Source organism: Musca autumnalis, unplaced genomic scaffold (assembly GCF_047663935.1).
Source record: "Musca autumnalis isolate F117 unplaced genomic scaffold, ASM4766393v1 scaffold_4, whole genome shotgun sequence".
Lineage (NCBI taxonomy): Eukaryota > Metazoa > Arthropoda > Insecta > Diptera > Muscidae > Musca > Musca autumnalis.
In genome coordinates this window covers 15370893-15396959 of record NW_027411977.1, presented here as the reverse complement: position 1 = coordinate 15396959, position 26067 = coordinate 15370893, and the positions used below count along the sequence as shown (strand labels likewise).

The window sequence follows — 26067 nt, the reverse complement described above, 5'->3', positions numbered from 1 at the left end:
AAAATAAACTTTTAGTTCCGGGCCATACTAATGGGTACTTTACACGATATGTATTTTACATATGGGTTGTCACTTTTTATATACAAAATGTATACGCAAAGTGACAACACATATGTAAAATAACATATCGTGTAATGCCAAGTTTACACTTGCGCTCCAAAATCCACTGGATTTCACGAAATCCTGAAATACACCCCGGTGTTTACATTTATTTTTTGTTGATTTCAAACATATCACAATGATCAAGGTAGATGCATATGCGCAGCTGATCGAACATGAATTTTCAAAACAAGTTGTTGTTATCAAAAATATACGACAATATAGAACTTTACAACTTTAATTGGAAACTTATCGTAAAATTATCTATAAATGGTATTAATTGTGTATAGTACTAACAAATGAAAAAATAAAAAATGATTTTATCGTTAAGATATTATAATATTAAATTTTGATAGATAAAAGTTGTGCTCAGAAACTGCACAATATTAGTACTTGGAGTAGTTTACCAGTTTAGTGCTAAAAATGCGTTCCCGTACTTCGAAATCTACCTAGACTTGCACTTCTCTTTAAACAAAAATAGCGCCGAATAACACCCTCTTCTTCTGTTTTCTGCCACACAATTTTGGCCTAGTAGAAACCAGCAGCAAGCATGTTCATTGGCACCTAATATGATAGTTGATACGTTGATTTTGACATTTATGCTGGAGTTTTTGCAATTTCCGTCATTTTCCGTTCCCGTATTTTTTAACAAATTTTGTATGGGGAAGCAATTTTTGACAACTTGCTCTTTTTTCTAACACTACCATTAAAAAAGTACGGGAACACAGCATTGCAACAAAGTAATTTTATATTTTTTGTTCACATTGTTTACAAATTCTGATACTAAACTTTTTTGTGGCAGCAATTGACCATCTACCTTGTTTATTGTGATACGTGAAAAGTGTTGCAACTTTTGGTACTTTTGGAGTTTTTGCAATTTCCGTCATTTTCCGTTCCCGTATTTTTTAACAAATTTTGTATGGGGAAGCAATTTTTGACAACTTGCTCTTTTTTCTAACACTACCATTAAAAAAGTACGGGAACACAGCATTGCAACAAAGTAATTTTATATTTTTTTTCACATTGTTTACAAATTCTGATACTAAACTTTTTTGTGGCAGCAATTGACCATCTACCTTGTTTATTGTGATACGTGAAAAGTGTTGCAACTTTTGGTACTTTTTTAAGCGAAGACAGGGTTGTATATCATGAGTACTGTGATTTCGATGTTGATTTCGCTGAAATCACGAAATGAGATGATTTCATTTTTGTATGCGAAATCATGGTAAATTTTGCTTGATTCCGCGCGAAATCAGGAAACGCCTTCGAAATCACGAAATGACGCCGAATGTAAACCAAGCATAAAGTACGCATAAGAGTAATTTCACTGAAATTTTGACATGAAAGTAAAAGAAAATGGTCTGTTTGTTTCATACGAATATTGCAACAAAGAAAAATTGCATAACACATGAAACCGTGATAATTTGTGATGATTGCGCTAACGTAGCTTGTGTAAGTAGATTTTGTGTGCAAAACTAATTATGGTGGTTCTGTTGCTAATTTTGTAAGCAGCAATGTCTTGGCCATCAGGAATCTAAATGAACGACATAAACGAATGTGCTGGATACGGACCCGTTAGTTCTTTTCACAGAATCGAACCTTGGAACTGGTTTGTTCATGAACGACACAACTCTAATCAATACATGTACTCAAATGTCCTGTCATGTGTAAACGCAGGGTAAAAGTTTCGTTTGTTTGCCATACAAACAAAAATGCAAAAACCAAAATGTGCTTTCATAAATTTTACGAGCAAATCAGAAAATGTTTGTTTCAAAAACAGGCTGTTTATTTAAATAAAATGCAGTAAGTTTCCTTAAAAAATTGTATATTTGAACATAATAATTGCTTTTGATTATCTTCATATTTACAATATAATAAAAATTATTAGATTAGTATTTTTAAATTTCTATAACCTTTATTACCTACTGGTTAAATCAAGAGAACTATTTATAACCCACTCCAGATATTTTTACGTTGTGGAATTCAAGTTACTGGATTCATTTTGATTTGCTAGCGGCTTCTTGTTTTTCTTGGAAACGGCGACGTTTGTGAGCAATATAAACAACCCACACAAATGATACCAAACTCATTGTAACGGTGCGGAACTGTAAGATAAAAGCGATATATTACAATACCATAAATTAATATGAACACTATGATTTTTTTCTTACCATGGGTGGTACATAGTAAATATTAAGGAAAACTGCCAATGATAAATATTGCCAGTTGGCTTTCAACAAGGGCCAATATAATTTCATTAAATTAGCCATTGCAACGTTGTGAGACTTCATCTAAATCAGGGAAAATTAGAGTGGGAGTTTAAAATGTTATTGTATTCATATAGTACGCCTTTAATTACCTCAAATCTTGCAAGGAAATACAATGACAATGCCTGATAAATTGGGGCATAGACTAAACGTTCAGAAAGAAATTGGAAGAAGCGTCTGAATTTGACGTCTTCATGGAATAGACGTTCAACGGTCTTGTAGAAATAATGTGGGACACTGCCACCAAAAATTAATCTGAAGGAAAAAACAAATTTAATGTTGCTCTACATTGCTCTAGTATAAAGATATGCGACTGGATATTACCCAAACAAGGCGTATGACAAAACACTTTGTTGATTAATTTTTCCCTTGCCAGCCATACGTTGTGAAGTATAATTGGCTGATGCAGCAAGAGCAGAGCTAAAAAACAAATAGGAAAATATGAAGTATACCGTATACCGGCAAAAATGGATGAGTGGACAACTTACGCTGTAATTGATTTTGTGCGTACTGGATGATTGAACATTTGTTCCAAATAAACTCCCATTAAGGAGTAAATAGGCCTGGATAAAGACATTTTTGTTTTGTTTTTTTACCTAAAACAATAGTAAAATTAATTAATATAATGAACTATAAATACTTGAGATTGAGTTCAAAGTGCAAAGTCTTTAAAATCACCCAAAAAGAAAAAAATTCAAAACCGAATGCTTGGCACTTTGTTGTCCGTGCTAATCCTCTTATACCTTGATTGCTAAACTAAATATTGAATTTCTAAAGTGCCTATGCTAGTGGGAATGTTCGTTATCACAAATAAATAAAACAAAAAAAGTTTAGTAAGTGCGGTGCAATATCAATAAATACTACGTTATCTTTGTACTATCTCAACAATACACAGATGATAACGTAGGTCAATACAGATTGAATAATAACTAGGGATACGTATTACGAAGCAAAAGTCGACTTTTCGATCTTTTGATACTTGGTTAAAACTTAAAAATCGATCATATGATCTTTTGATTCGTTTGATCAAAGTCCTTCGTTGGATAAATCAAACACCATCAAGGTGTGAACAGAATGAAATACGCCGTTTTTTTCACACTCAGTTTCATGTATAAGATTAAAGGCCAAGTACTACCTAATTAGTCCCGGGCCACACTAAGAGTAATTTCACTGAAATTTTGACATGAATGTAAAAGAAAATGTAAAATAAAACGGTCTGTTTGTTTCATACGAATATTGCAAAAAAGCAACATTGCTGAACACATGAAACCGTGTACACTAGTTTCTTGAAATTATGTGTTTTTCCCAAAAAAAACAAAGTTTCAAAATTTCTCTATGTGGCCCGGGACTAGGTCTTTTACATGAAACTGAGCGTGAAATAGCGGCGTATCTCATTGTGTTTCTACCTTCAATGTCAATTCGATTTTTGCAGATATTTGAGTGCAATTTAATTATAGCTCTGTTCCAGAACTAAAAAGTTTTTACAATTTTTACCACTTTTACACATTTTGCGTTCCCGTACACAAAATTTATATGAAAATCGTTTACGACTTTTACAACTTTTACGACTTTTACCACTTTATAAAGTACGGGAACAGGACATATGTTTCTCGTATTCACATAAGCTTTGTTCCTTTACTTTTTTAATGGTAAGAATGGTAAAAGAGAAAAGTGTCAAAAATACTCAAAATTGCTCTCTCATGAACATTTTTACCAGAAAAGTAAAGGAACGGAAAAATGGTAGATCCGGCAGCAATGTCAGAAAAAAACATAAAAAATCAATTTTCGTCTTTTATTTCCCAGTTTTTAATTTAGTGTTGTCAGTGTTCGACTTTTTCTTTGGTTTTTGTCCATTTTGTGAAATAATCGTCAAACAAAAGTCGAAAAATCAGTTCTGCCATTTTCTACCTGCAGAAATTTTGCTGGTAGCCTGTGGTAGAAGAGAAAGCCATTTTCGCTCTCTCTCCCCTCTCACTCTCTTAAAAATTGCTTCCAGTTTTGCCACTTTTCGGGGTTAAGGAACGCTTTGCAGGTTAAAAATGGTAACAAATGGTTAAAATGGTAACCTCAGGTAAGTAAAGGAACACAGCTATACAAAGAAATTAGTTAAAATTATCCAATTACTGTGAAAAACCAAGGTACATTTATAGAAGGTAGAAGTGACAATCAGCTGTATTTTTACTTTTTTGTAAATTTGGTTTTCAAAATGTAATAGGGTCTACTCGTGAAATTTGAAACTTCGAAATTTGCTACCATAAAATACTTCTTTTCATCATAAACGAGTAGTAAAAATTACCTACGAGAGTTCTGAATGCGTTATATTTACATTTTGATTCAAATTTTTTTCTATTTTAGATGATTTTCAAAATGTATTTATGTTTTTCCTGAACAAATTTTTGGAACGACCCTATTATTCAATATTTATTTATCTTTGACAATTAATTTTCAATAACAACAATGTTGTTTTTGTAAATTTATTAGTTGTTGTAATTCATGCATATACCTTATATGAATTTGCCTTGTGAAAAACAATAAACCTTTGCTTGGCTTACTTTAAAAAGAGATGGTGTCAAGGTAGTGGTATCACACCAGCTTTTCGAATATGAAGTGTCAAATCCTTAAAAAAAATATTTTGTAATTAAGTCTTGTACCAGACTATGAAAAATTTCATGAAAATGTTTTGAGCTTATGGGTAATGTCATGTTCACACGAGCGTATCAATTACGTTGTTCGCCTGTCGAACGACGTACACGAATTAACCCGTTTCCACGACACCATTCGTAATTAACAGAAACATAAACAAAATTTCCTACATTTTTGTTTCCTTGTTTTCAGGGAAGTTTAAACCGAAAACACATAAAATATACATTAAATGGATAGGAAAATCAATAGACTTTCCTTCAAATGTATCTTCTATATTTAACTACACACATTTCATTCATTTTTTCATAAATTCTGAATAATTTTGTATTTTCAATATATTTTTATATGTTTCTATTTTCAAAATTAAAGAGAGAGAGAGAGAGAGACATGTCAAAACAATATTTGTGTATACAGACTTTCAGGTATTTGTTTCCTTTTTGTTTCTGAATTTTTACGCGATTTTGAACTAATGGACAAGAAATGTGTGTGGAATTAAGAAGAAAACACAACCATCTTCCTTCTGCATCTATATAAAATGTTTAGGTTATTAATTTTCATTCATCTTTTTCCTTTTTTCTAAAAATTTTTGTGTTTTCAACAAATTTTTCAATTTTGAATTTAGACATGTCATAATTAATTTTTTCGATAAATTCTCTCATTTGTTAGGGATGGGACATACTTATTCGTCGTTCAGAGAGTATTTCTAATCGAACAACGTAGAAAAATCGTCGTTCGTTCATAGAGTTTTGTGTGGGGAAATAAGTAATTTATTCGTAGTTATGGGTCGAACAACGAATAGAGAACGAACGACGTACCGTGGAAACGGGCTATAAGAAGTAGAGCTGGCAAAAAATCGATGGCACTATCGATAATATCGATTGTTTTTTTAAATATCAATATCGGTAGATAGTTTTGCCTATCGATATTATCGGAATGAAAACCCCTAACCTGAAATCCATTGAAATAAATAGAAATTTCGCTGCTTTTCGGTTATGTGTGTGTAAGAAAGTAAGTCCGTAGTCACACGTACACATTTTTCGGTATTTTTTACATTTTTTTTATAAAATAAAAGCTGTTGTTTATTCTCCTTTACATTCCGGTGAACTACTTTTGCCTAATTTCAAGAAAATCATTGACATTTCCGCCATTTTCATCTCCAAATTAATGGATGAGTTTTTATTTGACGTACACGCAAAGGAATTGACAGTTGAAATCGAGTGGATTTCGTAAATGTATACCAATCATTATACTATGTTTACATTTACGAAATCCATCCGATTTCAACTGTCAATTCCATTGCTCAAACGTCAAATGAAATCCAATCGATTTCAGATGAGTTTTCATTTGACGTATACACAAAGGAATTGACAGATGAAATCGAGTGGATTTCGTAAATGTTAACATAGTATTAGGTTAACTTTGTTCATCAGCACAACAAATAATATAATGTTTGGTTTACATTTACGAAATCCATTCGATTACAACTGTCAATTCTACTGCTTAAACGTAAAATCAAATCCAATGGATTTCGGATGAGTTTTTATTTGACGTATACGCAAAGGAATTAACTGTTGAAATCGGGTGGATTTCGTAAATGTAAAACATTCATAAAAAGCTCGATTAATTAAATTAATCAAATCTCACAAATAATGGCCTTCGCCCCTAAAAAGGCAAAAACTTAAAAATAAAACAAGTTTAGTTTATTAAAATCTGTTTAATGTAAACATGGGAATGTCTTGCAGATGAAATTCGATTTAAAGAACCCTAATTGTCGATAAAAACAAACAGACAAATAATTAATACCTTGGCAACCCTGTGCCGAAAAAAAACCAAAGACCGAGAAAAGAAAAACCTAACCTATATACAAACAGCAAATAAAAAGCTAACTAAAAATATCCGAAAAAAGAAACAATTTAACACATTTTATACAGTATATAGTGTATTGAAAAATGCCCAACAAAGATATAGAGACAAATGAAAACAAGGATACGACGCTAGACAAGAAACCAGCCGAAGAAGATGTCGGTGCAAATAAAAAGTCAGAAGAAAACCTGAACGATGATGGTGCAAATAAAAATTTGGTGGGCATCAAGGAAGATGATACCGACAAAAAGAAACCTCCAGCAATTGTTAACTTAGCTGCCGATTTAAGTAAGTTGTAAATATTATATTGTTTTAACATCATAATGATCAAAATGAAGGGCGTGGCTGATAAGTTTTTAGAATAGGGGCACTAAATTGTTGTATTTACACTCCTTGTGAAATAATAGCAATAATAGTAAATGTCCTTGTACACCAATTCCATGTTCTGCGGGCGTTATATGAAAAACATTTTCTTTATTGCCTTCCCCCACCATCTTGATTTTATTATCTAAGGGTGGTTATTTTCTTTTCTTCTTATCGCTGACTGGCTCACTCACCCCTAATAAAGTAGTTTCTTGTCTTTATTGTAGCATAGAAGTAGCTGGAAGGATGTACGATCATTTTATGCTAGATTCCCTGTAAATAAATGGCTTATAGCACGTTTGCATATGACCAGATTTAATAAACCCACTGGATTTCAAATGTCAATACAACTGTCTATATGTCAAATAAATCTTACTCCAACACTATCGTTCTGCCTTCTTTTATTGGAAAGAATGTAAAAATAAGGATATTATTTGATCCTGGGTAAGAGTCCCAAGATGTTTACGGGTTGTAGATCACCGTCTATGCAATTACAGTTGGTAAAGGCAACAACGTGATTACCGGTCGAAAGCAAGTACAATAAAGGGGTAACAGAGTGACATTAGGTTTGTTCTTCGCTCTTCAAGAACTGATAAAATCATCGAACACGTTTTCAAAACATTTCATGTGTTTTTGCATGCAGGGCAGATATTCTGATGACAGAGAAGATATTCTGCAACATACATAAAAAACTTCCTAGCATTAGTTTTTCTGCTCTGGCGGATGGCGGGAGATCTCCAAGAACGATATTAACACCACTTTCTCTCCGTTCTATATAATGACGTACGTATGTATGTACGTAAAATGTTGGCTATTTACATTAAGTACCCTCTGATAAACATTTCATAGCAATCAGGGTTAAGAAGCTCTATCGAAAGGAGATATTTATTGCTCAAAGCGCCCAGCTATTTTTTAACTTTTTGTGTCATTGTAGGCGGAATCCAATATTCGACACGGTTCACATATTGTAAACCTTGGAACAAATTATTGTTCTACCAGCTAGCGGAAAAATCTGTTTTTTTAATTGTAAATTTTTTCTAAGTAGACGTCATTCGGCCGGAATTTAGAACTTTCTCCTATGGACAGCAGCAAATCTGGTGCACAGGAACATTTTCTTTTAAATTATAGATTTGTTGCAAGTGTTCCGCCAGCTGGTAGAATAAATTTATGGGCAATTTTTTTTTTTTGTGGTTTCAGAGTTTCTTATTTTTATCCCACAAATGAAAATACTAAATGTTTTATTTTTGTTTTTAGATCTACTCAACAGACAAGACCTTTTGCAAGCTGTTTCAGATGCTGTCTCCGGCCAAACACGTCAGACAAAATTTGCCTTTTGGTCAACCCAACCAGTGCCTAAACTATACGAAGAGATTACAACAAATGAATGCATTGAACCCGACAAGGATATTTCTGAAATACGGCCGGATCCGTATGCCTTACCCGAAGGTTTTAAATGGGATACCCTGGATTTGAATAATAGCAGTGATCTAACCGAATTGTATACACTGCTCAATGAGAACTATGTTGAAGATGATGATGCCATGTTTCGGTTTGATTATCAACCGGAATTCCTTAAATGGTCTCTGCAGTCGCCCGGCTGGAAACGTGATTGGCATTTGGGAGTGCGTGTTGTGAAATCAGGTCGTTTGGTTGGATTTATCTCGGCTATACCAAGTAATCTAAGAGCTTATGATAAGGTTATAAAAGTGGTTGAAATTAATTTTTTGTGTGTCCACAAGAAGCTGCGTAGCAAGCGAGTAGCCCCAGTATTAATTAGGGAAATAACAAGACGCGTCAACTTGACTGGCATATTCCAGGCTGCCTATACAGCTGGAGTAGTTTTGCCAAAACCCGTAGCAACATGCCGTTATTGGCATCGTTCCTTAAATCCAAAGAAACTTATCGAAGTGAAATTCTCCCACTTGGCAAGAAATATGACAATGCAGCGTACAATTAAATTGTACAAACTACCAGATCAACCTAAGACTAAAGGTTATCGTCGCATCGAACCCAAAGATATGGACAAAGCCCTCAAGCTCTTTGACGAGTATATGAAAAAATTCAGTTTGTGTCCCGTTTTTAGCAAGGAAGAATTCCGTCATTGGTTCACGCCCAAAGAGGGCATCATCGATTGCTTCATTGTCGAGGATGACAAGGGCAACATTACAGATCTAACAAGTTTCTACTGTTTGCCTTCGTCTGTGATGCATCATCCAGTGCATAAAACACTGCGTGGAGCCTACTCATTCTATAATATATCGACTAAGACGCCATGGTTGGAATTAATCAATGATGCCCTCATCTCAGCCAAAAACATTCAAATGGACGTGTACAATGCTCTTGATTTAATGGAGAACAACACATTCTTAAGGCCATTGAAATTCGGTCCCGGTGATGGCAATTTGCAATACTATTTATACAACTGGCGGTGTCCCAGCATGAAGCCCCAAGACGTAGCTTTGATACTAATGTAGATGATTCCAGTAGTCGTTTTGAGAATAATGCAGAGGAAAAAAGAATACGCGCATGTATACATATGTATTTTTTTGTAATAATATATTTACATAGTGCCCAAAAAGATCTTTACCTAATAACCATTGCCTGTAATTGTACTTTACGTTTCTCCTCTTTATAATTTAGTTTTGAATTCAACTATAACTCTAAAATCTTAGACACACATCTATTAGACACAAACACTGTATGATTTACAATACATACATAAATGCCATCATAGTGTTATTCAATTGTTTACATCTATTGTAATATGTAGTTCTTTTTTATATCGAATGATCATCATCATGTTTCACTATTGATTCCTTTCTAAAAACAAACAAACAAACACAATTAGCTTATATGATTTTCTGTTTTGTAGATTTGTTGAGATATTACAACAAACAATTTCAAAATACTGATTTCAAAAGAACATTTTTTTTCAAAATAAAAAGCAAATACACAAAAATTGGTTCATATTGATTATGGTTGTATTAATTACTTTGAAGAACATAAACATTTTGGAACACCTGAAGTGTGAATGTTTCCACAGCGGATGGACAATTTGTAAGTGGCGATTAATAAATTTGTGAAACTTCATTGAGTTTCTGCTCGATTTAAATGTTTGGATGTGAAAAGTCTGAAGAGCAATCAATCAACCAGAAAATGCCGTGTGACAGAACAATGATTGTAGCCCTTGTTAAATATTCCACTCTCATCACAATAAGATTAGCAAATGAGCCTCTTCGAACCAAACCCAGAGTCAGGGAACGCAAAAGGAAGTCAACAGCCCACAACGTCCTGCAGATTTATGGTGAAAATTCAAACTCAGAAGCGTTGCTTTTACTGTGGTTGAGCTTATTCAAGCCAGCACTTCCTAATCATGAAGCTAAAAGCAATTGCAGAATGATTGAATAGTGACAACATTTACACAAGCTGCAATTTCTTTTGAAAAGTACTCAGACCTGGCAGAAAGCTGCCCTGCCAGTCCTCGGAGTACGCCTCTCATCTCTCGCAGCTGAAGAGAGAAGTTTAGGCTCAGTTACGTTTTGAATGGTGCATTCGTCCGAATTTCCATTTGAAAAAGAATTGACGACAACATGCAAAATATCCACTGTTCCGAGGCAGAATCGCTACAGTTCTATGGTCTCACAGAATTAGTATTATGTAGAGAGAGAGAGCTCCAAAGGTACCCAAGTGATCATATCGATCAGGCAGCATTCACACTGATGCAGTTGCGCAGAAGTACAGAGAAACAGTGTGGAAGTCGTATTCAGAGAAGAACCATCTAACGCGAACGATTTTTGTACAGTCAAAATCATGCATTTGTCTGAAAATATGCACGACGAGCATTTATACTATGACAACAACAAGCAATGCAAACTTCCTTCTGATGCTGGTAACATAAGCCTCAGAGGTGGTTGGAATCGACATTCTCTGGTTAACAATGCTAACCACCTACCTCACTGCTACGATAAGTAGAACAATTGCTTAATGGATACAAAGAGTATGTGGAGTGACAGCCAAATTGAATTTGTATGAGGACTATCGCTGTTGACCTGGCCTGAGGAAACTTCCCAGCAATTGGATCCTGTAACAAAATGATAAAACACAGAGGTTTTAACCAAACAAAATTATAAATTTTATTATGAATAAACACACGTACAATTTTGCTTTTTTTTAAATTACAATTTGAATCACACACACAGACTTAAAATCGCACAATGCTACAAAAATGATTAACAAATAAATTGAGGTTTGGGGAAACAATTGGCAGAAACTGCATTACATATTTCATATTACATGCGCATTTTTACAATAACACCATTAGCCAATCGTACAATACGGTTAAAATCAGTCTTTGAATGGGCACGCCAAAATTTACAACGTGACCACATAACAGCTGGATAATTGGGACTTGAAATACCATGAAATATACGAGCCACATTACGTCCAGTGAAATTATTTTCGGGATACATATTGATGAGAGCTATAACATCTGATTCAATATCACCATCCGAAACATTTGATTCCTGAAAAAAAAAAGATTTATAAAAATAGTAAAAAAATGATTTTCTGTTGTGTCCACATACCTCAACTTCCAATTTCAAGTCTTTAGGATAATCATTACGGAAGTAGTCACGTATAATACCCTTCAGCTGATCCGATCTAGCATGAGAAAAGTTTTCACTACAGCACGGTACATGGGTATTATAGGCCACCGAAGATAAGCCTTGAAAAACATATTGTAACTAGGGGGAAAAAATAATAAACCAATATTGTTATTGTGATGATAACTTTTACGTATTTCGTCTTACCTGGATTAATTGTGTCTTTTCCTGTTTCACACATCTCGTATATAATATATCTAAGGCATCATCTATTTCTTCTATTGTAAAGTCTCCAGGTGCTTTTAAACGGAAACCCAAATCATAGAAACTAACGGTAATGGGAGATCGTTTTGGATAGCCATTTACTGGGGGAGAAATGACAGATATTCAGTGTTAGCTATTTTGGAGTCGATGTAATCCAATCAACCTACCTTGTACCCATTCCAAATTTTTCAATTGATACTTAACAACGCCACTATTCCAACCAATTGCTGCTGCAATATCAACAACTGAAAATTCTATAATATTGGAATCTTCTTTAAAGGAGCCATTCTTTATTTCCAAAGCTATGGCCATAGCCAAGGGTGGGCATTCTTTGGCAGCATGTCTAAAATGAAATAAATAAATAAAACATTATAGAGGAATTGATAAGGGGTCAATTTAGGATAGCAACTGAACTGTAGTTGCGTTGCCAGAAGAGAAAATCATGCAATTGAAATGAGAAAAAATGGGGAAATTTGTGTAAAATTCAATCAATGTCGGTGTTTTGAACCTTCACTTATAAATTTAATTGTAAAAAAATATAAATTTTAATGCGGAAATAGAAAATTTTTATACTAAATTTGCTGTGAGCATCGCAACTGGAGTTGGGTTGCTATCCATAATCGACCTCTCAGCCTAACTCATAGATATGTTAGAAATATTTTCAAACTTACTTGAGATACTTGGGTCCACCATAAGAAATAATTTTGGCCTTTATATAGGCATTACTAAGGACATTCATACACCAACGATTATCTAGTTCCATATAACACAATAAAGTAGAAATATTTTCGGCCGGTATATCCAAAGCCTCAACGGTTTTTTCAATGGAAAACCCAATCTCATGGCCAGGACATATGTGATGTCTGGGCTCTGGTACAGGAACATCTGTTTCGCCATGCATATTGCCAAAATTCGAAGCATCTATATTCACTTCTTCTGAGCGGGATTCTTTTGAATATAATGGCAAAGGTTTTATTGGAACACCACTGAAACAAAATGAAGGCCAACATTAAAAATTGACATTTCAAATGAATGTTGTTATACTCACTCCTTGAGGTTTTTATCGCATGAACAGGGTACAAATATCCTTTGCAACAATTTACGTATAACATGACGATCCAAGGAATTGGCATAGATATGCCTTCTCAGTTCATTCTTATCACCACCATGAGCATCCAAAAACAAGTGACAATGCGACTCCTTATTGTCGCGACCAGCACGACCAACCTCCTGCACATAACTTTCAAAATTCCTTGGCATATTATAGTGAATAACTGCCCTAATATCGGGCTTATTAATACCCATACCAAAGGCAATGGTGGCCACAACAATGCGCAACTCATTCTTCATAAAGGCATTTTGTATGGTACGTCTTCGAGATGCTGCCATACCGGCATGATATGGTTCGGCATGCCAGTTAATACGTTTTCTTTTGTTTTTCTTTTCCGGCTCAGGCGCTTTACGATCTTGCATACACGTACGCAGGAAAGCGGCAATACGTTCACATTCATCTCGTCGTGTACAATAGACAATGATGGACTGGCAACTTTCGAAACGTTTACTTAGTAGCAGCTGCAGTAAGGCAGCATCACGATTTTCATCTTTGGACACGGAAAGTATTAAATTGTCGGGCAATGGTATATCACTAATGATGCCCTTCTCTCCATCGACTATGCCCAAATGATTGATAATACTTAAACGGGTAGGCAATGTAGCCGTGGCCGTAAGACCCAAAACACACTTTACGCCCAAATTCTTCTTTAAAACTTTACAGATCATCAAGTAGCTGGGACGGAAATTGTGACTCCATTGGGAAACACAATGGGCCTCATCAATACAGGCAAATGCTATTGGTGGTAGTTGACGTAGAATTGAACCAAAGCCAGTGGAACGTTCCCCTGACACCACCGCTTCAGGAGATACAAGCAGCACATCAATTTCTCCATCAGCTATGAGCTGCATGATTTTCATTTTTTGTTGTGGCGTTTGATTGGTATGCAAACAATGGGCTCTTAGAAAATGTGGAACTCCCGTCACCTGATCCTCCATCAGAGATACCAAAGGTGAAATAACCAAGGTAATGGCTTTCTTTTGTTTGGAAAACAAGTAAGCAGGCAATTGATAACACAGTGACTTGCCACTACCCGTGGATAATGTTACCAAAGTGGACATACCCGATAGAATACGCATAACAGCACGATCTTGACCCTTGCGAAAGTTGGTATGGCCAAACATGCGTAAAGCCTCAAGAACCTCGGGTGTAACTTCCTTAACACTGCCATCCGGATTGAGATCATAGATGGGACTAACATCTCCCATTTTAGAGGGAGCATTTGGTGTATCTGTTGTGTCATTATCCAAACCGGCAGCTTTAAGAAATGATTCAGGAATTTTATGCCCAACATATTTTTTAATTGGTGATACTGATTTTTCTTGAGTATTAATGGCATTGTCCATATCAAATTCATCTAACTCGTCATCTGTTTCCATTACTATATCTTCGGGGGCATCATCTCCACCATCATTGTCTTTAACATCTTCTTCGCTGCTGCTTTCGTCATCAGTAGGCACTTGAATCTAAAAGAAAAATACATAACTGTTTCAAATCAACAGTTCCCCTAACAAAATTCGTCATACCCACCTCATTTCCTACTTCACTATCCTCTTCCAATTTGTCACTTTGATAAATAGCAGCATTAGCTGCCTGTGGCAATTTGGAAATATTTCGACTATGTGCAGCCAATGCTGACCGACTAGCCATTTGTTCAGCTTCCTCCAAGGTTGGAAACGGTGACGGATCTTCCTCCAGTTGGGCAGTCAGCGGCAGCAAAGAGTCACCTTTCACCTTACAATTTTGTGCGAAATGTCCAGCCTGGCCGCAAGTAAAACATTTCAATGTACCACCATCACAACCTCCCATATCCATATTGGGACCAGTTAATGCAGCCACACGTTTTTTATCTTTCCACATTTTTTTCTTGTATTTGGAATAGTTGATGGTCTTTTTGCCACGTACGAACGTCTTCTTCTGTATATTAATGGTAACAAAGTTCTCATTTAGTTTGCCACTGGCAATCTTCTCTTCCAATTTGCGTCTAGCTGCTGCTCTCTTTTCATCGGCCACAGTTACGGGAACAGGTTTAGCTGTAGCACCGCCAAGAGGAGCCATACTGTTTATATACTCTTGGGCAAGATGGTCGGCTTTATCCAGATCGCTTTGTTTGATACGCGGAACAGATGTAATATCACCACTTTCTAGGGCAAGAGTATATTTAAGATTTTCGGGATCAGGAGGAGTTTCCTCTTCCTCCTTCTCCGCCTCTGGAGTATCGTTGGTGGCCTTCTTCGAACCTCTAGTCTTTGCAGCAGTTGTTTTAGGTTTTGGCTTTGGTTTTTCTTTTGGTGATGCTTTTTTAGGTTTTGCTGTTGTCTTTCGTTTAGCCACCGCCTTCTTTCGTTTTCCAACTTTGGGTTGTTGATAATCTTCATCTTTATCTGAATCAGCATTAAAGTCTTCCCCTTCTTGAGAATGATCCAATGGATCTGTGGCCTCTGGAGGCTTAGTTTCATTTTTGACAGAAACTCTTGCTTCTTCTTTTTGGTGAACTTCCGCTGGGACATTTGTTTCAGTTTTTGGGGATGTGGATGGAACTATTCTCCTACGTTTTACAATATGACGATATTCAGGTGGCTCAACTTCGTCTTCACTGTCTCCCACAACAGAATCTGAGTCCGAATCACTAACTTTAGATGGTTTTTTGGAAGGTTTCCTATTCGGCTCCTCTACAGGCATTTCTTGATAATGAGGCGTGTCCTCGAGGCTATCATGACCATTTGAAACAGTTGTTTCCGTACTCTCCAAATCCGGTTTGGGTGGCTCCGCATGATTGTCTCCTGTTGTTTGCAATTTACTAACATCAATATTGGATAATCCATATGTACTTTTTCTTGGAGGTGTTGGTAAATTATTGTTTTGTTCAATATTTATGGGCTTCCTCAAGGGCTTCCTAGTAATTCCATTTTGCTGGGCATTTCTTTCAAGCCATCCTTCATCTACTTGGGTTTTTAAACCATCCCTGTTTTTGTCAACTGACAAAAGAGGATTAGCATTAATATTTTGTACCGTCTGTTGTTCCTTGGCCTTTTGTAGTAGAATTGTCTCCAAGTCTGGCAAAACGTCCTTGGTTGAGGTTAGGGTATCACTAAGCGTAGAGTTGTTATTGTTGTTTCTCAATGAATTATCAAGATTCGATTTTGAAACTGATTTTCTAGGATTTCTCTTGGAAAATGAAGAGTTGTTGAAAAGCTTTGCAGTTAAATTTGGTTTTAGACTTCGGCGTGGAGTGTCTTTCTTTTCAATAGGTTCAGGCACTGCTTGCTTCATCGATACTTTGGCTCCCCAAGCTTTTTTATTTAAGTCTAGCTCCTCCACAGCCTCGAACTCTTTCAACACGCGAGGTTCAGTAAATACGGGCGCACTATTTGGTATATCTTGAACGTTGGAGAAACCATTGCAATTTTCCTGATGATCACCAGGCTGAGAATCTACTAACGCACTTATATCTAGTGGTAGCTTGGGTCCACCATTTATGCTCTCCTCGTTGAGACTAATGTCGAGGTCGCCATTGGTTTGAGACATCTGTGACATTTCCAAAACATCAAAGCCATCATCGGACAAAACGTCATTTAGGGTATCTTCCAAAAATGATGTCTTAAGTTTGTAATACATCTTATAAGAATCTCTTATCTCCTGGGAAGCTTCCCTAATGTCATACTAAAACAAGAAAACAATTTATTGTTGATATTTAGATATTTAGCAATATTAACTACCTTGGAAGGAACACGTCCATGTTTCTTTTTAAAATCCTTCTCCCATAACTTTACTCTTAACTTGTATTTTTGATATTTTTGTTTGAATACGGGGTCATCCATTTTATTAAGTTATAAGAAAACAAAAAAACATTTATTTTTTTATTTTGTTATAAGATTGATCGCGAAAAATTGTTAACACACAACAATAACAAATATTCGCGCTAATTTTTTAGAATGACAAGTAGGTGGAGTTAGTGGATCACGTGTCGTAATTAGATATAGTTGTATTGTGAAGGAAAGAGTGGTACGTTTACATTTGCTCTGTTCCAGTACTACACATTTCTACACATTTTTACTCCGATAACCGATTTTTCCTTTATGTTATCGAAAAAAATAGTAAAAATGTGTAGAAATGTGCAGTAGTGGAACAAACCAATTATGGCACAATTACCATTGGTCTGTTCCTTTACTTTTGAAAATGGTAAAACCGGCAAAAGTAGTAAAAGTTGTAAACTGCTCCCATATGAATTGTATAGTCTCAGAAGTAAAGGAACGCTTTTCAAGTAAAAAGTGGTAAAACTTGAAGATTCTTGAACGTAAAGGAACAGAGCTCATATAGATGCAGCAACTACAACAGAAACCAGTAGTGGGATTCTGTAACTCATTTTTGCTGTTACCGACAAAAATCGGTAAAATTAAATCACAAAATTATGACTAAAAACACAAAGAAAAGTTGGCAACACTGTTTGTGTCGGTAGAGGCTAGCGACAACTTTTTATTCGTCGTTAGCTTACCGAAAAATTTCGTTAATTATCGAAGTTAAAAGCATTTTAATTTTACCGACAATTATCGATAACAGCAAAAATGAGTTACAGAACTTTTTTTCTACCGAACCGATATCGTTAATTAACGAAAATTTTCGGTTGAAATACCGAATATCGGTAGAATAACGGAATTTTAAAGAAAATGCACGTCATTTTAAAAAGAAAAGTACATAAGAAGTACATAAATTATTCTAATTTTTTAAACGTTTTTGTTATTTTTAGGAGAAATGGAGAAAATCAAAAACAAAATAATGCACATTCAAAGTTAACATAATTCAAATTTCTAATGAAATTATTTAAATTACTATTAGGCCCATACCTATATACGGACGTATACCCAGGGCGTGTGTGGTGAAAAAAGTAGAACACATGTATTCTTATGAGAACTACCGAAATACGTCGAGCGTATACTTTTTGTAAGTTGAAAAAGTTTAACTTTGACAGAACGTTATTGTTTGTATGTGTGTGTGTTTTGTATTTTAAAATCAAATGCCCAACAAAACATGAAATACTATTCATTGCAAAGGAAAATTATTTGTTTTGCGAATGAAAATAGTTAAGTAAGTTTCGGTCGCGGATTTTGTGTTTTAAATGTGATGTGGGACTCAACGTATTTGGGTAATGCGGACGCTCAGAGAGGGTTGTTTTGGTAGGTTGGTGAAATACTTGTGTACGTCCCGTCGTTATTTAAGTTTAGCAGTTATATATAAAATGATTATATTTTAAATTACATGTAGAAAAATTCAACCCAAAAATTAAAAAAAAAAATCGCAGTTAAAACTGTAAAGGCCAGAACAGAATCAATCGTCGCTTGCTTTGCTTGCTTCCCAAGTGTCATATTATAAAGGAATGCCAGAGCCTCCTAAAGGAGAACGCAGGCGGATTTGCAAAGAGGCTCTGGCATTCCTTTATAATTTGACATTTGGGGAAGCAAGCAAAGCAAGCGACGACTGATTCTGTTCTGGCCTTGAAAGTCTGCATACACAAACATTGTTTTGACATGTCTCTCTCTCTTTAATATATGGTCTATTCCAGTACTGCACGAACGTTCCAGAACTTGCAAGAAGCAACTAGTTTTTACTACGATAACAATTTTTCCTTTATGTTATCGAAAAAAATAGTAAAAATTAGTAGATTCTTGCAGTTCTGGGATGAAAAATTAAAAATTCCAAAAAGTACTGAAAAGGTACTTTTTTCATTGGAAAGTTACTTTTTTAAATTAAAAATTTTACTCAGTAAAAAGCAACAATACAACAATACAATATTAATCTTGGAAGCAAATGGTATGTTCCAGTACTGCACATTTCTACACATTTTTACTATTCTTTTCGAAAACATAAAGGAAAAATCGGTTATCGGAGTAAAAATGTGTAGTACTGGAATAGACCAAAAGTGTGAATTTTGAATTTTTAGTTTCACATAAATGCTCTGTTAAGGAACCTGCAAGAATCTACTAATTTTTACTACGATAACAATTTTTCCTTTATGTTATCGGAAAAAATAGTACAAATTAGTAGATTCTTGCAGTTCTGGAACAGACCAAAAAATTTTCAACCTGTGGGACTAGAGTATGTGAAATGGTGAAGTGGTGCTGAAAAAAGTACTACTGTTCTGAATTTTCCATCCCTGGTCAAAACTGATCGTGTGTACTCATGGTAGAACAAGAAAAGGTAGCAGCAATACCCAGCTGACTGAACTGGGCTGTAGTATTAGTGTCAAATTCCATACGACATTTTATATATTTATTTCTATGTTCGATGTATATTAGGGACATATATTTTTTGAAGAAAAAAATTATTCATCTGAAATAAAAACAATTTCCCATAAAGACTCCTTCATATCATTGACATGTAACCTCCTCCAGGCCCGAACGACATGTCGCACACTAAAACACCACTTATAGAGGCGGTACAATATTTGTTAATATGTGTGGTATTTTGTTAAACTTGAAAATAATAAAGCCCTAATAAACATGTGCTTCTTGTTTTCAAAAACAAAAGATTGAAACAGCTTCTCTTTTTTCAATGAATTACGAGCGACCCCAAACATTTTTGCAAGAATTCTACTTCCTGCGTGATATTGTGCATTTAGTGGAATGATATGGAAACATTCAAACTGAAAATCTAACGAGTTTTCATTTCTGTTTTTCAAAATATTCAATCAAATGTGAAAAATTATTAGTTTTTTAAATTCCAATAATTTATAGACATTTCCTTATTTTGTTTACATTTATATTTGACACTAATGCTTAGTTTACATTTGGCGTCTTTTCGTGATTTCGAAGGCGTTTCGTGATTTCGCGCGGAATCAAGCAAAATTTTTCATGATTTCGCATACAAAAATGAAATAATCTCATTTCGTGATTTCAGCGAAATCAACATCGAAATCACAGTACACATGATATACAACCCTGTTTTTGCCTAAAAAAGTACCAAAAGTTGCAACACTTTTCACGTATCAGAATAAATAAGGTAGATGGTCAATTGCTGCAACAAAAAATGTAGTTTCAAAATTTGTAAACATGCAAAAAAAAATTTTATTACTTTGTTACAATGCTATTTTTCATTGTGTTCCCGTACTTTTTTATACCCTCCACCATAGTATGGAGGGTATATTAAGTTTGTTTTTCCGTTTGTAACGCATTGAAATACTCATTTGCGACCCTATAAAGTATATATATTCTTGATCAGGGTAAAATTCTAAGTCGATCTGAGAACGTCCGTCCGTCCGTCCGTCTGTGGTAATCACTCTAGCATCCACAAAAATGGAGATAGGATAGGAAAATGCGTCTTTTGTTTGCAGGCAGGTCAAGTTCGATGATGGGCTATATCGGTCCACGTTTTGGTGTAGCCCCCATATAACGGTACCCCCCGATTTACGGTATTTTGACGTTTTTAGCTACATTTTCAGACCGATTTGGCTATAATTTGACATTTAGGGTTCTTAAGTGTCAATAAACATGTATAACAAAAATTGTGGGCATAGGTCCACGTTTTGGTATAGCCCCCATATAACGGTACCCCCGATTTGCGGTATTTTGACGTTTTTAGCTACATTTTTAGACCGATTTAGCTATAATTTGACATTTAGGGTTCTTAAGTATCAATAAACTTATATAACAAAAGTTGTGGACATAGGTCCACGTTTTGGTATAGCCCCCATATAACGGTACCTCCCGATATACGGTATTTTGACGTTTTTAGCTACATTATCAGACCGATGTAGCTATAATTTGACATTTAAGGTTCTTAAGTGTTAATAAACTTATATATTAGAAGTTGTGGACATAGGTCCACGTTTTGGTATAGCCCCCATATAACGGTACCCCCGATTTGCGGTATTTTGACGTTTTTAGCTACATTTTCAGACCGATGTAGCTATAATTTGACATTTAGGGTTCTTAAATGTCAATAAACTTATATAACAAAAGATGTGGACATAGGTCCACGTTTTGGTATAGCCCCCATATAACGGTACCCCCCGATTTACGGTATTTTGACGGTTTTAGCTACATTTTCAGACCGACTTAGCTATATTTTGACATTTAGGGTTCTTAAGTGTCATTAAACTTATTTAACAAAACTTGTGGACATAGGTCCACGTTTTGGTATAGCCCCCATATAACGGTACCCCCCGATTTGCGGTATTTTGACGTTTGTAGCTACATTTTCAGACCGATTTAAGAACCCTAAATGTCAAATTATACATTTAGGGTTCTTAAGTGTCAATAAACTTATATAACAAAATTTGTGGACATAGGTCCACGTTTTGGTGTAGCCCCCATATAACGGTAGCCCCGATTTACGGTATTTTGACGTTTTCAGCTAAATTTTTAGACCGATGTAGCTATAATTTGACATTTAGGGTTCTTAAATGTCAATAAACTTATATAACAAAAGTTGTGGACATAGGTCCACGTTTTGGTATACCCCCCATATAACGGTACCCCCCGATTTACGGTATTTTGAGAATTTTACCAACAAGTTTTAACTGAATTATCTGTAATTTGAACATTTGACATTTGGAATTCTTAGTGGTCACCACACCTCTCCACCAAAAATTGTCAAGAAAGCCCCCATATAACGGTACTTCCCGATTTTCAGTAATTTGATGATTTTAGCTACAATATTAAACCGAACTAGCAGTAATTTGACATTTGAAGTTCTTAGTGGTCAACACCTCTCCATCAAAAATTGTCAACATAGGTCCATGTTCGGATATAGCTCCCATGTAACGGTACCTCCCAATTCTCAGTAATTTGGCAATTTTAGCTACAATTTTTAACAGAACTAACTGTAATTTGACATTTGAAGGTTGTAGTGGTCACCACACATCTGCATGAACAATTTTCAACATAGCCCCAATATAACGATACTTCCCGATTTTCGGCACTTTGAGGATTTTACTTAAAATGTTTTACCGAACGTAGGTCCATGTTTTTGTATAGCCCCAAAACAAACCTCCCGATTTTCCGTACCTTAGCTTTATTTTTTGGACGAACTTTCTGTAATTTGAAATTTAAAATTCAACAAAAATTCTGCAACAAAAATTGTTCATTTAAGTTCATATTTTCGTATAGCCTAGATACCTCCGAACGAGCTGTTAATGACATTTGAAGTTCCCACGTTATGTACCGATTTTCGATATTTTGAGGATTCTAGCTAAATTTTTTAACCGAATTAGGAGTTATTTGACATTAAAGGCTCCCATCAAAAACTGTCAACATAGGCCCATGTTTTATTATAACCCCTATATAACAGTACCTCCCAATTTCTAGCCCACCAAAAATTGTCAACATTTAGATATAGGCACCATAAAAAAGGCCTCCCGAATGAAGCATTTTATGTACATAATCTGACATTTTAACGTACTCACTTAAAGTTGGGGACAGGAATGAAGATTTTATGGTGGAGGGTATGAAAATTTCGACCCGGCCGAACTTAATGCTTTTTTACTTATTAATGGTAATGTTAGAAAAAAAGAGCTGATTGTCAAAAATTGCTTCCCCATACAAATTTCTTAAAAAATACGGGAACGGAAAAATGACAAAATGAAATTGCAAAAACTCCAGCATAAATGTCAAAATCAACGTATCAGCTATCATTTTAGATGCCAATGAACATGCTTGCTGTTATTTTCTACTAGGCCAAGTTGTATGGCAGAAAATAGGATAAGAGGGTGTTTTTTATTCGGCGCTATTTTTGTTTAAAGAGAAGTGGAAGTCTTGCTTGATTTCGGAGTACAGGAACGCATTCTTAGCACTAAACGGGAAATCTACTGCAAATACTAATATTGTGCAGGTTCTGAGCAAAACTTTTATCTATCAATATTTATTATAACGAAGTCTCAACGATAAAATCTTTTTTTCATTTGTTAGTACTTTACACAATTAATACGATATATGGATAATTTTAGGATAATTTTCCAAATAAAGTTGTAAAGTTCTATATTGTCGTATATTTTTGATGATTAATTCAATTTACAACAACTTGTTTTGAAAATTCATGTTCGATCAGCTGCGCATATGCATCTACCTTGATCATTGTAATATGTTTGAAATCGACAAAAAATAAGTGTAAACACGGGGGTGTATTTCAGGATTTCGTGAAATCCAGTGGATTTTGGAACGCAAGTGTAAACTTGGCATAACGTTCCAAACAAAAACAAATTCCTTTGTGGTTGTTGTTCGAGTTGTATTTGTTGTAGTATTAACTTTACCTTGTATTTGTTCTACCATGGTGTGTACTAGAGCTGGCAAACCATCGATATTCCCAACATTAGATATTTTCGATATAATATTTTAAAATATCGATTGTTATCGATATTATCGTTAAGTTGTCAACACCATTAATTTGGAGATGCAAATGGCGGAAATGTCAATGCTTTTCTTGACATTTTGCTCAATGTATTTTACTTTTCCGAAAAATGTGTACGTGTAACCATGGTACAATAATTTGGAAGGTAGGTCAGTAGTGGAATTCTGTAACTCATTTTTTGACTTACCGACAAAAATCGGTAAAATTGAAATGCTTATAATTTCGGTAATTAACGAAATTTGTCGGTAAGTTAACATCCAAACTCAAGCTGACGCTAAGTTCTACCGATAACAACAGTGTTGTTAACTTTATTCATGCTTTTCATTCATAATTTTGCGTTTTTATTTTACCGACATTTGTCGGTAACTAAAAAAATGTGTTACAGAATTCCACTACAGGTTCGAACAAATTGTGAAAAACAAGGCCTGGGGGTATTTGCTTATTCTGTCAGAATTACCATAACTGAATATGCAACAGGTTTTACTGTTTATTTGATATTTTGGATCATTAACTAAAAACGCGAAAAATGAATGGGAGGCTAAGTTTTCTTTACAGAGTCAGCTTCTGTATATGTTCAAAAGTTTCATTCCTCACAATGTTGTAATAAATGTAAATAATAAATGTTATAATAACAATTTTCATTTCGACTGAATTTTAATATGTATAACATATGGTCTGTTCCAGTACTGCAAGAATCTACTAATTTCTACTATTTTTTTCGATAACATAAAGGAAAAAATTTTATCGTAGTAAAAAGTAGTAGCTTCTTGCAGGTTCTGGAACAGAGCAATATTTTGTCATATTTTTCAAAACTATACACATACATACTCAATTTGTTTATACTGATTTGAAAGAATAAGCAAACCAATAAAAAAAATTTTAATCAGCTGTTTGCAATACCCTACCTTGTAATGATTCTACCATGCGTGTAACTACGGACTTACTTTCTCGCACACACAAAACCGAAGAGCAGCGAAATTTCCATTTATTTTAATGAATTTTAGGTTGGGGATTTTTGTTCCGATAATATCGATAGGCAAAACTATCTATCGATAGTTAATTTTTAAAAAATAATCGATTTTACCGATAGTGCCATCGATTTTTTGCCAGCTCTAGTGTGTACCCCACTTAAAGATGTCCAAAACGATAACGAATATTTATAACTGTCATTGAAAATCGATTAGTTGTCGATCTATAAATCCATCTGGCTTCGCATTTTTTCATCTGTAGATCCCTTTGTCCGACAAAACGTCATTATTATTTTGGAATTTGAGTTAATCGGACGGACGACGCGTTCTACGAGTCGTAGATATTAATAAATAAAAAATTCGAGAAAATTAATACTTCATATATAAAATAGAACGAAAAAAGAAACCGCGTTGTGTTTATAAGAAAACATAATGTATGTGTAAAAAATAAAACAAATACGAAATAATTATGCCTGTTTAGTGTGTAAAATATATATAGAATAGAAGGAAACCAAAGTATACCCATAAAAGAATTACAAAAGCCAGTTGGTTTATTGATAAACAACACTTTTTCACAAAAAAAAGAAAGCAAAAAGGTAAATATATATTTTTTATGAACGAAGAATGAATGAATAAAGCAAAAAGTAAATATTATCTTGGGATATATGCCTTTATATCTTTGTGTAATATACATTTTTTCTTCTTTGGAGTTGGTGGAGGTTGATTACCTTTAGCTTACAAAAGTTCTGGGTGATTACTCGTGTCAGGTATTCATATAAGATGTGCCAAATAAATGAGATGTTTTGTTGTGTGCTGTATATCTCTCTTGTTGTTTTGCAAGGTTTATTTTTTTTTGCACTCGGGACCATTGTTAGAAATAATGGTAAATATATGACGATGATTTAATAACATTTGTTTCATTTTTAGCTGGTATAGTTTTCCTCCTCCAAATATAGACCACTCCCCACATTTGTTGTTGTTGCTGGAAAATGTGTCTTGATTTGATGTCTTTGATTCTCATCAACATTCTCTACAACACCCCTCTACACCCCCAACAGGTACATACCCGTCGTCTTTCTTGTTGACATCGTTACAGAGTATTTTGTCTCGTCCAAACGGAACAGCTGATTGGTATTATATTGTTCAATCTGTTGTTTTTTATGTTGTATACATACATATACACATTGCTGGCTGGTTGCGTTGACCATGTACAATCTAAACAAGTAGGTCGTTGCATTTGTTAATAGAAAGCAGTTAAATGCTATTGTTAAACAATCATAATATTTAAGGCTTCGAGCCTAACGAAGAAAAAAAAATGTTTCATTGTCAATAATTGTAAGACAAAGAAGAGTGCAGTCTTTAATTAATATTCAATAACAAAATGTGTGTTGGTCTGTTGAAAATGGAATACATACATACATACTTACCAACTTGCCCTCCACATTTTAAGATTCTTGTTCCATACTTTTGAATGATAATTTTAGACTTGTGGAGCAATATCTTGCGTAGATGACTTGAGAAATGGGAGCAAGTTGAGTTTAAGCATT

General features: G+C 34.7%; 4 protein-coding genes across 6 annotated transcripts in view; 2 read left to right on the top strand and 2 right to left on the bottom strand.

Moving 5' to 3' along the window:
* Nucleotides 1-1907: 1907 nt before the first annotated feature.
* On the bottom strand, nucleotides 1908-3303 carry LOC141404249 (peroxisomal membrane protein 2). Of its 2 annotated transcripts, none has more exons than XM_073987657.1 (6): nucleotides 3045-3303; nucleotides 2855-2962; nucleotides 2691-2786; nucleotides 2459-2621; nucleotides 2271-2390; nucleotides 1908-2204 (listed from the first exon to the last, which is right to left on the bottom strand). In XM_073987657.1, the coding sequence occupies exons 2-6, from the start codon at nucleotides 2941-2943 to the stop codon at nucleotides 2097-2099; spliced, it is 576 nt and encodes a 191-aa protein (XP_073843758.1). In that variant the 5' UTR covers nucleotides 2944-2962; nucleotides 3045-3303; the 3' UTR covers nucleotides 1908-2096. The 2 variants fall into 2 exon arrangements, with proteins under 2 accessions (XP_073843758.1, XP_073843757.1); XM_073987656.1 differs by having other exon boundaries at nucleotides 3110-3297.
* A 3488-nt stretch (nucleotides 3304-6791) lies between these two features.
* Nucleotides 6792-10194, top strand: Nmt (N-myristoyl transferase). Its single transcript, XM_073987644.1, has 2 exons — nucleotides 6792-7160; nucleotides 8490-10194. The coding sequence occupies exons 1-2, from the start codon at nucleotides 6959-6961 to the stop codon at nucleotides 9707-9709; spliced, it is 1422 nt and encodes a 473-aa protein (XP_073843745.1). The 5' UTR covers nucleotides 6792-6958; the 3' UTR covers nucleotides 9710-10194.
* A 1149-nt stretch (nucleotides 10195-11343) lies between these two features.
* On the bottom strand, nucleotides 11344-17157 carry RecQ4 (RecQ4 helicase). Its single transcript, XM_073987628.1, has 8 exons — nucleotides 16931-17157; nucleotides 14742-16874; nucleotides 13149-14677; nucleotides 12772-13086; nucleotides 12268-12443; nucleotides 12044-12201; nucleotides 11819-11977; nucleotides 11344-11758 (listed from the first exon to the last, which is right to left on the bottom strand). The coding sequence occupies exons 1-8, from the start codon at nucleotides 17030-17032 to the stop codon at nucleotides 11525-11527; spliced, it is 4806 nt and encodes a 1601-aa protein (XP_073843729.1). The 5' UTR covers nucleotides 17033-17157; the 3' UTR covers nucleotides 11344-11524.
* A 7577-nt stretch (nucleotides 17158-24734) lies between these two features.
* The window catches only part of ZnT63C (solute carrier family 30 member 1), a 60563-nt gene continuing 59230 nt past the window's right edge, over nucleotides 24735-26067 (top strand). The window contains exon 1 of one of the 2 annotated variants that reach the window (XM_073987647.1): nucleotides 24735-25116. The gene's annotated coding sequence lies outside the window, so the exon portion shown is untranslated. The remainder of the gene's footprint in view (nucleotides 25117-26067) is intronic. The other variant, XM_073987652.1, reaches the window with a different exon arrangement.